The 13,218-nt window shown below is 34.4% G+C and overlaps 1 protein-coding gene across 1 annotated transcript in view; it reads right to left on the reverse strand.

The window, feature by feature from the left end:
* Positions 1 to 11,960, reverse strand: part of LOC134538931 (uncharacterized) — a 35,959-nt gene extending 23,999 nt beyond the window's left edge. The window contains exon 1 of the mRNA XM_063380547.1: positions 11,806 to 11,960. Coding sequence (XP_063236617.1) covers positions 11,806 to 11,816 — 11 coding nt within the window. The 5' untranslated portion in view covers positions 11,817 to 11,960. The remainder of the gene's footprint in view (positions 1 to 11,805) is intronic.
* Positions 11,961 to 13,218: the final 1,258 nt, after the last annotated feature.

Below are 13,218 nucleotides of genomic sequence, written 5' to 3' on the forward strand. Positions count from 1 at the left end.
CTGTCAATTTAAAACCATACGTCTCTTGCATTCTTGTTATTTTGTCTAATATATGTTTGAGAAACATGACATACCTAATTGCTGTGAAAAGTCGTGCAAGTGATAACAGTTGCAAATGGCAGAATAACGAATGCAAGAGAGGAATTGTGTTAAATTTTCAGAAATAGCTCTTAACTAATATCAATGACTGTAAAAAGTAAAAAAAAAAAACCTTGGCGTGTGATATCCCACCTTAAGAAAATATTTTCAGATAGCCTACTTACTAAGGTTCCATGCTCGGGTTTATCTTCATTGACAGTGGTGTGTGATTGGTTCAATATGTGTACATTGTTATTAAAAAAATGTAAAAGTGTTAAGATAATTTATGATTTTGATTACTTTAAAAAAATTTAATCTCAATAATTATAACTGTAGTTTAAATTATTGTACTACGTATATTTTAAACTTTTTTTAAAAATCTTGTTTGTAAATTTGAACATTTAATTTTTTAAATATAATTTTTAATATATGATATAATACGTTAAATCACGTTTAGCATGTTATGTTTTAATTTTTAATAATTTTTATATTTGTAAGTATTTTTTTATTTAGTTTGTATTGTAGGCCAATTTGTATATATGTTTTCATTTTCTTAGTCATTGTGTTTTTGGTTATCTTAGTTATGTGTTATTACTAATTTATGTGTACTTTGTTAAACATGAACGTGGCCACATAAAACTATTCATAAATAAGATTAATATTAATCGATAGACATAGTAATGATTTAAATTATTTATGTGCCGAAACAATTTTTTACCATTTAATATTGAAAATTTAGTTCGCCATGGTATAGATCACATATTTAAAGAGATCAACAATGATCATAACACTGTATTAGCAGTATTATTAAAGTTGTAGTCTTTCCCAAAACTGGATTCAGTACTGAACGGCAATGACTTCACTGGATAAATAATTCGTAGCAAACAGCCACTAACAACTACAGGCATATTATTATATTATATGCTTAAAAAAAGTTAACCAGTCTTTCTGTAATCGCCAGTGATGTGTAATATCTAACTCGGTAACGAGAAAATTCATGTGTTCTCATGTTGCAAATACACTTATAATACAAAACTCGGAGATTAATTTGAACGTTTAATTCTTCAAAATAATGTCCAAGTATGATAAATACACGCAAATTGTGTTTTTAACTACATTTTATTAGCAGATATAAATTTTAAACTATACGATGACGCGACTCCGATAAAAAAAAACACTCAAACTCGGCTTAAAATCTAATTTTTCGGCAAGAAATTTAATTAAAATACTTCCCATCTTGTTAAAATTCATCAAACAGTTGAAGTCTCCCTTTGGCTTTGTGAACTTTGGTTTGGCGCCATCCGCCACAGACGGTAGCAACGTGGTTACACACTTCCGTTCCATGCGGACACATAAAAAAAGTAGACATGACATTGACGCCTGCCAGCCTCGCAACCGTGCGCAACACAACTGTTGCGCCGGGTTGCAGACACTCCAGGTGTTTCCCACGCTGCAGAAGTACCGGGGGGATGCCTTGTATGGCGAAGAACGATGCGACAAGCCAGGAATAGCAATGAAAAAAAAAAAAAAACCACTCGAACGTCTCAGCCGTGAATCACCGGGGACGTGACATCGGAAGAAGTGCATCTCGTTCGCACGCTGCAGAGCTACGTGCAGATCACAACAGCTTGATGAGTGGTTGTGACGGAGGGGGGGGGGGGGTGTTGAGGGAGAAAGAAATCATTCCCCCCCTCTCCCCCTCCCCAACAACCCTTAAACCCGCAAGAGTGCAACTTCTGTGCCGGCGTCATACGTTCTCACGCAGGTAAAGTTACGCGTCTCTCGTCTCGTTGCTTGTCATGGGCCTACGTACTTTAAATCATCGCTGAATCCACACATCCTCGTTGTGTCATCGCTACGGGACATATATATATATGTATATATATGTAAATATATGTATATATATATGTGTATATATATATATATCAGCGACGGACTAATCCGTTCCCGTTTCTCAACAAACAGCTGGTGTCGTACGTGTGTATACCTACCGACTCCGCCTCACTTCATTGGCCATTTCCTCGTGCTGAATAAGTAACGTTGAAGCGAGATAGTCCCAACAATGTTATATGAACGATTCCTCCGATGGTGAATATCGATTAAACATAAATTTCATTTGACACGCCACTCCTTAGCTGGGTTTACGCCGGTTGTCGCAGGAGCACCACTGAGAACGGTCGAAGATGAAACACGTAAACCCGCGTAGAACAAGCCGATATCATCCTGATGTCAAATGACACGTGCCCAAGACAGCACAATTCGAACACAATGGTTTGACGGCGACGAGAAACATATTCCAGGAAAATGGACAACCTTGGTCAAACACAGAGGCGGACGGAAGAACACGACCATGAAACTAAATAGATATTCTGGACAACACAACAGACCACAGCGTGTATAGACACAGTAGGCTTTCGAAAGCACGATAAACAACAACCAAATTTTAACTTAAGTCCAGTCTCGAAAACAATTCATTTATCACATCAATAAAAATAATAATATAGAAGTGTGTGTTGTTTTTGATCTGTTACAAAGATATAATTTTACCTGTTAGCAAATTACATAGAGAAAATTAACGTTAAAATTTCTGAATGGAATGATTAGACTAAAAAGCTGCTGAATTTTAAATAGTTTAACCTTTTATTAATTTAGCCTTAATTACTTTGTTGTATCTAAAACGGGTTTTAAATAAAATGATGGTTGTAAATTATGTCCCATAGCTCAAAGTCAAGCGGAAAACCGTTGATAAGCCAATTAATCACAGTCCTGAAACAAAAAACAAAATTTAAAGAAATGTCTTATAGTTTTCGAACTAAAGGTATTTGTAAGGATTCCCAAAATTTTGAAGGAAAAAAAAACTATAGCTCGTAAACATAGAAAAGTCTTGAATTTTGTTTTGAATGTTTATTTTTAAGTGTTTATCAACTGCTTTCGCCTTTACGTTGAGTTATGGGACACCCTGAAAAAAAAAAGACTTTTTATAAATTGATAAATAAATCATTTGCAATAACTTAAAGTTATTGTGAATTTTTAAAATTTTTATAATTAGTTATAATTTTTTTGGAAACCAGTTCATTGTTTTCATTTACTTGGTAGTAAATATGTGAATGATCATCTTTACATGTAATTTTTTCGAGTTAGTGATTCCAATATATATTTGGTGTTTGCCCCTGAACGTATGCCCAAAAATGTAAATTACAAGTTAGCTTTATTGTAAGTGTCACGTAAGTGTGCGTGTTATTAAACAAAAACATGTTCAATATTTTCCAACGAAGTAAGTTGTGATAATTATTCTGCTCGCGTGAAAAAAATTCTCGGAAAGTCGCGGGAACAGTTAGTTACAAATAAACGACAAAGAAGATTATGCGAAGATGGTCGAGTTCCTTTAGATTAGTGAATTTCTAGGTGTGTAGTCTGTACCGTAAGTAATTTTGTAGTAGAGTTACAATTTAAAAAAACCAAAGAAGACTATGTGTGTTGTGAAACGAAAGACCTAAATAACATGTTTGCATAAACGGGACTAAATCTTTCACTCAGTAATTCACTTGTGTAAACAAAATTATGAGTGTCTATGTCAACAAACTTTCTTTGATAAACTTAAATCGAAATATGATTTCTTAATGTTGATAAAACTACAATAATATGATGGATAGGTACTTGTTTTATTTTACGTATTAAACATTTTTGCGGTACCTAAGGAATTTTACACAAAACGTTTTAACAATGGGTTTGTTAATAGAATTGTGCATAGGCTATGTTGCAAAGTTTATTACGCATTCTCTAACAAAGTACAATTGGAATGCATATTATATTAACGCATGGAGTAAAATACAATGGTTGAATTTTGAATTGTGTAAATACTGTAAATTATTCTTTGAATCGGGATGATTGTGAAATAGACTATCACCAACTATGTACATGCGTTGAAAAATTCGTGAATATCTGAAACGCCTGAACTTTCAATTTTATAGCTGCAATTTATTTTTAAAAAATATTTTATTTTAAATTATAATTTAATATTCACCACTGTGTGATTCTAATGTAGTTTATGAATAAATTAAATTTACTAAAATTTACTTTAAGTTATACAGATAATTAATTGACGTTCACATTGAGTTGAATCATTCAAACTTGTAGTTTTGCAAAATTTATTTTATCGATATGTTTTGAGTAAATTTACTAATCCAAATAAAATATCACAAATAATTTTCTAAGCAATAAAGTCAAATATTATCTCCAGAACAAATAAAAGTTTTTGGGTGTCTCACAATGATCCTTAGTTAGATATAGTTTGGTTTTTGATAGAATAATAATTTTGAAGTTAGAAAAAAAAGATGTGTTCTACAAACATCTTAGCAAAATATGTTATAGTGATTGAAAAATACCTTTTTATGTATATATATTATTCAATAAATATTTATGTCCTAGTATAGGCTATTCATAGATTATGTACCAGTGTAAACGAATATGTGAAAACAATAGGTTTATAAATCAATAGGTAATTATTTTCATTTCTCTTTTTAACACTTATTCACAAAATTCATTATTAAAAATAAGAAAAGAGAATTTAAACGAATATTTTTTAGTTCGTGTGTTAGCAAAATAATAGTATAAACCGGTGCTTGTTAAAAAACAAAGAAAATACTTATTGTTGACTATCTCAGGACACTTTTGGTCCACTATCTTGAGCTCGTAAGACGGTTTACAGGAGCACTTAGTTATGTACCAATTCATTGTTTCCTTGATACAAAAAATACGTTAAAAATAATTTGTTTCGTTTTGTTATTTTGGAATTTTCTACAAATAGTTATTTACGGATGAATTTATTAATAAAAACCAAGACTAAATATCGCATCCTCGAAAAAAAAATGTTCAACGTATTTCTGTCTGTATGCAATAAACATAACTTAATATCTCTAAATCTACTGTAGCTTTATAGACTAAACCTATATGTTAATGTTGCACTGCGAGCTATGTTACAAGTCGTTACAACAAATAGTCTGACTAATAACATTTAGTTTTATTAGATAGTTCTGTTTTTCATAAATAAATAAACATATTTTTTATAACATAATGATTAATAATTTTTATGAACATTAGATATTTATTAGCTTTGTAATGAAAAAGTAATTAGCATTAATGATGGGCTCTAGAATAACAGATAAATAATTGTTATAGGGTACCTAACCATTACAATATTATTTTTAAAAAAGCATTTTGTTTGAATTTTTTTAGTCTTCACCTTTAATGCATATTAATTTTTTTTATAAAATTTTATTCAGTGTTGAGTTACGTTATTTTATAGTTAGGGTGTCAAATATTTGTCATAACATTGGAGATACTGAAAAATAACTCGCTACATTGCTGATTACGCTTTAAAACGAATGCGAAAATAAACATTTCAATGTCATATCTTACAATACATGTAAAATAGCTAATAAGGAAATGAGGTAATAAGCTCTAGGTGTGTAACTCTAGTAAACCATTAAACATGTATCATTTGAAATAATTTCATTCATACATATGGCTCCCCAAAAGTTTTTATAAACATGGCGGCACAAAAGTCACGTCTTTGCCACTTTTTAAATAAAAATCAAAACTAAATAAAGACAAGTGTAGGTGGCGTTAAAATTCTTCTTCTTACGGAAATAATATTAATTACATTAATATATACCTAATACGATAGGATCTTAAAAGTTATTTCAAAACGAATAGATGGTAGCATTCCCGAATTTATATATTTCAGTTTTGCTATGGAAAACAATTATGGACGGTTTCCGAAAACAGAGGGTTGCGTCCATATCCCTACATTTAGTATAGAAAATGCTGTCACGTATCTCTAAAGTATGAATGACATATAAAAACCTTTAATGGCAGCACAACCTACCAACAGTTATCTTTACTAATATATATGCAGCCATTTTGAGTCATGATAAAGTATGTTAGTGCAACGCGGATGCCATAAAATGGTTAACAATCGAAAAAAGACTTAAATTCTAAATTACGTAATATTACACATAGGTACTTATTATGAACATTAGAAATGTATTTTTTAAAGTCTAATTACACGCAGGGGAAGTATTTTAATATGAGTAGGTTTTCCTCGTGTATATTTTTGTTTTGTAAATAAAAGCGTTTCTGCTCTCAAAAAAATATCCTGACAAAAGTCTTTAGAAATCTTGTGTTCAAAAGTAATAAACGACTATTCCGATCTTAAATGATTTAGATAGTCTACTCATTAGTGAATGCAATTTGTGCAATTATTGAACGTATCCAATGCAATTAGTGAATGTCTAATCCTGAGTAATCTCGATTTAGCGGACACACGTAGGGGTGCATCGGCATACTTAGTATAGATTTAGGAAGCCATGCAAAGATGGCTGCGTACAGTTTGATGTACATTCTGTGTATCCCTTATTCGAATGACTTATTAGGCTACACTATTCTGTAACAACCAGAGTCATGTATAAGTTTTCCGAATGAGTTTTTTTATATGTAACACCTTAACCCGCGGTGTACGGCATTTAGTGGGAGTAATTTAGTGAATGCGACGGAAATGGAATTGGAACATAAATGGGTAACAATCACGGTGCTGCCATCTGTAGTGAATTGGGCGAACCAAAAATTCACATAACCAAATGTAAACTTAATTTTATTAAATATTTAATGAATTTTAACAAGATGAGCAGTATTTCAATAGAAATTCCTTGTCAAAAATCAGGTCCAAACCCGAGGTTTAGTAGTTTTTTAAAGTATTTTTTTCGCTTTCATCGGAACCGTTTTTAAACCATGGAGGTAAAATGTCACACAGTGGGTGTGTCTCAACTTTTGCCACGTTGGTAATAAATTAAATCCAAAATGAGAATAACCACATCTAGACAACAAAATCTTTTTTTATAATGATGTTTAACGCTAATTCCTTGCTTTGAAGTGTTGTTAAGGTCTTGCTTTAACAACACTCACTTCTAGCAAGCAATAATACAATCCTTCCTAGCGAGTTACTTTCGAGCCATTGAACCGAATGATTTCATTAGTCGTCATACAGCTAAAGTGTTGTTTTACTAACCAGAGTAACTCCAACTTTATAGCGAACAACCAACCCCACATACTTAACCCACGTACTCTCATTAATGGCCAACTTCACAAGTTTCGATGGTCAGATATCATTATTCAAACAAAACTGAGGCTACAACTTACATGTAAAGATATAACATTTCTAACAATTGTTTTATTATTCTGTAGAGTAAACAATAAATACAATAGGACACGTCATTAAGAAATGCAAAATTATTAATTTAAACGTATAGTATTAACAAATAAAGAAGTACCTTTTCCTAAGAAGAACAACCACGAAACAATAAATATAGTAAAATATATAATATATTATTTAATACTTTAGAGAGTGTACTTATGACTTCATAAGAGTTTCTGCGGACACTTATCCTAAACACAAACAATAATGGTTAATAATTTTTTTTTTGTAATTGGAACAAATGTATTAATGTAAAATTACAGATATTTGCAAATTTGTACATTAACATGAAAAAAAAACTATGTTACTAAGAAACAGTGTTCACAGTAATACTGGGTTCTCATTTCCCCCCTGGCATTTATGCTTTGTGTTGTTCCAGTACCTAAAAGAGTAAAAGTTATTTGTAAACCGTTCCTTGAATAGCTTTACAGCATTAACTGCGCATATTAATTAGCACGATGCAAGAAAATAAAGTCAAATTGTTGAATATTCGATTATCTTTCCCATGGTCTAATATATATATATATATATATATATACATATATGCTTGAACGTAACATCAATTAAAATATAACATAATGCGTCAATTTTCTTAAGATATACCTACTCAGTATAATATCGTACTACATATTTCATACATGAAAGAATAACCATAGCCATATGTTGTCAATATCTTTCTTGTAGTGTTACAAACCATTTCTTGGGAAATGGTTTCTAAAGAAATCTTTTGTACAGAAATTATTATTATGTGTGCCTAATGGTGTTTTATTGTAAGAGTAATGATAGGCGGGCCGTAAGTCACCACTGGTCTTAATCATAGTTCATAAGTGTTCCGTAAGCTGCAGGAACAGCCATATTGTACGACGGTCCGTATACAGTAGACTCGGATCATCCGACATAAACGGGCTGGCAGAAATTCGGATGAGCGAAAATGATTGATAACAGGGCGGTGTTAAAAAAAACCTACGAACCAAATAACCATGTTTTCCAGCACAACATAAAAAATTGTATCCAACAGTTCATGAATTCTCGGAAAATAAATAGTATGTTAAATAAGTACAGTCATGTGATGATTTAAATAAATATTTGATCATAGTCCGCTTTCTTGTGAAGTCGATGGATGATGCGGAATATCTGATAAACGATAACCTACTGAAGTTACCAACAATTTATACCTACGAGTTGTTGGTAACGCAAACTTTTTCATACGAACAACCACACTTTAGTTTTCAGTTTACGAAGTAATGACACTTCAAACTTCAATTTCGAAGCACGGTCATTTGTATTTTTGTCAATGCGATCTCATTACTTACTAAACAGTAGACCAGTGACTGCAACCTAAGTAAGACGTCTTTACTTAATAATGGAATACGACCTTTTAGATTTTTTTTCAGCACATCTTTAAGGAAAATTCCGTTATTTAGCTTCGTATTTTTTTATTACAATGTTATGTAGTACTTCCCAGTGTGGTTAAAGATCACGTTAACTCATTGCGTTCGTAAAATTCAGAGTGACTGCAAGAGATCAATTTGAGTTGTGACAAGAAAACAAGCTTCAGCAAAAAATTCTGTCTAGAAAATGTTTAGAAGGTATTGCATGATTGGGCTCGTCGTTTTATTAACCGCCTTTCCTTTAAAAGGTACATGCACATAATTCAAGTTCACTTTTGTCGGGTTTAGTACCGATAAAGAGAGATTTACAAGACCTAATGTGAAATAATTAATGGTTTTGTTAAAAAAAATTATGATAAACGTGCAGCGTTTATATGGCTTGTTGAAATGTTTCATGCAGTGGGTGTGAGTGATTCGGTAATAAATTATGGACATGGAATTAAAAATTCAAGTCATGGAAAAAAAACAAGACTGGCGAATAAAGTAGGTATGTAATAAAATTCAGTTCAATAAATTTACAGGATAAATAATAAATAATTCATGAGAATTAACTAAGCCAGTTAAAACAATAGAAATCAACGTGACAAAAACCTAGACTAACAAACCATCGATAAAAAAAACTACATATAAAAATCATGTTACTTTTCTGTTACAAATGAAACATTAGTAAATTTTCTAACATCCCGTGGTTCGTTAAAAATATGTGTATTTAAGCAAAAAAAAATTAAAGGACAATTCATTATTCTCCGTAAGAAAATGTTTTATTATTCCACATTAACTTATCCTTCAGTTTAAACTTATATATTTGCATATTTACCGAGATAGTATTATTTCTTTGTGAATACTTTTGTTTTGTAAAGGACAAAATGACTGATAGTGGCCGAACAGCCCCGAACGACACGACGATGACAGCGCAGATGAACACAAGAGACGAAAACGCTCTACCTGAACACAAAAATGAGAGCGACCACGCCTTTTGAATTTGCAGCGAATTTCGTGGGCTACCCCCCCCCCCCCCCTTCCCACCTTTTCAAACCAAGAATGTATCGCAATTCCAGATAACTGAGTTCTTCGTAGAAACCTCCCCGAACTTAAGACTTAAGCTCCGCTCTGCGTAAGCGAGGTAATCACTTCAAACTGATTGTAGCGAGTTGGTGTTCGAAGCTACACTGTTAGGAATAACGGCCAATTAACGGACTTTTCAAAGAAGAAGCTAACTCAAATTAACGAAGAGTCGTTCGCAATCGCAAATAAGTATACTTATGGATCTTCGTATAAACTGCTCTGGCTCATGTGTTTCATTGTAAACAATACGCGGAAGAAAAAAAAAGTTTTTTTGACGTGACGTCTAATAAATCGATGAACGCCGGCTGCACGCACGAAAAAGTGTCCCGTTACGCACATTGTCCCCGTTATGCTCATTGTACGCTTGCGAAGCATCTATTTCTCTTCCACTCGATTGGAAATATCATCAATTTGACTTTTTAGAGGCACATTAAACTTGAAACACTCCCATTCGTTTCCTACTTTTCCTATCATCGTCCTATCCTTAACAGAATAACACAGATTGGAAGAATTTAAATAGCAAACATGTATAAAAGTTATAGTTAAAATAATCTCTTCGTTAAAGTAATAAACATATTTAAATTAATGAGTGCAAATATTTATCAATTAAATTGTAGATTTAATTTCACTCCTTCTTTGTACCCATAAAAAATAGTGATAATTCAATAAAAATGATTCAATTTTCATAAAATTGTGCAATCATTTCATTAATGTTTTGTTATGACGTTGTCACGTTAAGCTATCGTCCGTAAACCGACTTTACAGACAACCAATTTTTTTAAATTGTGCACCACTGTGTCACGTCACGCCGAGAATCAGGAGGTGAAGGACATGGGTCATTCTTTGCACTCTGCTTTATCAAGATTTGAGCGCCTAGAGTGTAGGTTGAAGAGAGAGAGAGAGAGAGAGAGAGAGAGAGAGAGAGGCGACCACGTGTTGTCTAGCGCCGGGCGTGTATACGAGAACCTAACCTACCGCAACGCCGGCGGGTTCCCTAAACGGGACATAGCGTGGGGAGCAGGTATCCATTCAGAAGAGGATAGGAGGAGGCAGGGATACTGGACCTCAAAAGAAAACGAACAAAAACAACCTACCGCGAACACGTATAGCCACTGCCAACTAACTTGTCCCAAAATTATGACAAGTTCTCAAAAATCAGCACCGACGGTCTGCGTACGTATTTTGCAAGTGACTTTCGGGAAATGGTGTGCAACCAGCAAAACACTTCGCTAACGGTCAAAATTCGAGATATTTTAAACGACCCGGAAATTTTCAAATTTAAGTCTAAATCTAATAAAAAGGTTAACCGTTGGTTCCCTACTTGCAAAAAAAAAAAAAAACTCACCGCTGAGTGTAACTGTCTAAAAATCTATCTCGTGGTCACAGTGTAAACACAGACGCCTGAATGAAAATTATAACCACGGCGAAAACACCGAAAGCAGAAATGTTACGAATTCGGCGATAGGAAGAAAAACAAATTGTAATAAAGGAACACAAGCAAGTTAAAAAAAAAATATACGGAAATGTAAAATGCTTAATGTTCGACATGTTAATATGTAGTTTATGAAACATTTCAGCTCATTAGATATTTTATATTTTCTTATTTTAAAAACAGTTTGAAGACCTTAAATTTGAAGTTTTTCAAAAGATATATTTACTATCTACATCCTTATATATAAAATATTAATTATAAAAAAATTATCCATCAAAGTCACATTTTAAAACTATTAGGGGACCTACCGGTATGAAAAAGTATCCGGATTACAGAACCGAATATTGATGCTAGCAGTTAATTCATGGCGTTAAATCAATTTGTAAATTCGAATTTAAAAATATGTTTTTGAGTAGGTACTAAAATTTCACGTTAATGCGACGGTGTATTGTTGCTATGCTATGCGGAATTGATTTATTTATTTCTTTTTTTGTCTGAAGTAAATTGTGTTCAAAAAATAGGTATTTTAATGAATAAATAATATTAAGGTGTTGAAGACTGTCGTTACAAGGAACGAGCGTACTCACAGCACGACCATGGTATCCAGACTGCGTCGGCAGGACGTGGTGTTAGAGAGGAGGAGAGGGAGGGGGAAGTGCGTCTTCGCGCCGAGCTCCCAGCAACTCTCCCCGCCGCACCGACACACACACTGCCGCTGTCACGGGCGTCGCGTCACCGACTGACCCCTTCCCCGCAGCATCTGGGCGATACCCCGCGGTCCTCCTCCCCTCCTACCCCCTCCTCTTCAGGGCGCGCGTCCAACCCCTCGCGGCGCCGCGTGACGTAGCGCGCCCGCGGGGCCAACCCCTCGCGGGCGTGCGCGCGTGCGCGCGTCTCTGGCCCCGCCCCTCACCCCCACCCCGCACTCTCCCGGGGCGAGGGGAGCTGATTGAGCGAGGCCGCCACGGTAGTTGAGCCGCCAGACGCGGCCACGCCCCTATCGTCACCGACCTCCCCTCCATTTCCCCTTCCTCTACGTCATCGCATTTCCCCTCCCTTCCCCTCCTCTTCCCTTTTTCTAAAGATCGTCCATCGCGATATGCAACGATTCCGCTACCGGGGCGAAACCTCCCCTCCTTTTCCATCCTCCCCTCCCCCACCCAATCCAGCTACGTTTCCCTCCCTCCGCGGATGATCGGATATCCTCGGCTAGAGACGTCATTTCACGCATGCAACTGGCGCGCGGCCAGGCAGGGAGAGAACCCGTCTGGAGAAAAGGCTGTTCGGAGAAAAGGCTGTCCGGAGAAAAAAGGCTGTCCGGATGACAGCCGCCGCGACCCACGTTAACTTCTGCTCGATGCGAAGACAAATCTCAAGAGGAAGTTACGATTAACTTAGGTACCTTACTGACCGGATTTCATCGACGTGAAAACGCATATCATTTTTCTCGTTGCACGGTGTTTGGTTTGGAGGAAATTTATATGTGAAAATGGAACGGAAGTCGATGAAGGGAAAATGCTACACAAAGTTTGGCGGACCCAAGTATATAGTCTCTTCCTTGAACATACCAAAAGAATTGGGAGCAAAATAAAAATTTGTGTTACGTAGAGAAACTACCTTGGAATATATTTGGTAATACATATAAAATAGTCATAGTAAAAAAAGTAATCCCAGGCTTTTAAATACCTAAGAAACCTGGCATTACGCTGATGATAACACGTGGTCCTCTTCAGTAACCCCAATTGTCACGATGTCACAGTGGTGAAACGATCAGTTGATAAACTCAACGGATTATTTTTTACGAGGTTTAAATCTCTACAATGGAAAAAAAAATAATTGAAAATAACATTACTTGATCATACATTTCATTTGTTTTTTTAATTGCTATATTATTATTAAATACATAGCTCAGTCCATTGGATTCATTATTTGATACTACGTAGACCTACATTCTTTATTTTTACATAAAATAAAATAATTTACGATTATTAGGAAATAAA

Source organism: Bacillus rossius, chromosome 14 (assembly GCF_032445375.1).
Source record: "Bacillus rossius redtenbacheri isolate Brsri chromosome 14, Brsri_v3, whole genome shotgun sequence".
Taxonomy (NCBI): Eukaryota; Metazoa; Arthropoda; class Insecta; order Phasmatodea; family Bacillidae; genus Bacillus; species Bacillus rossius.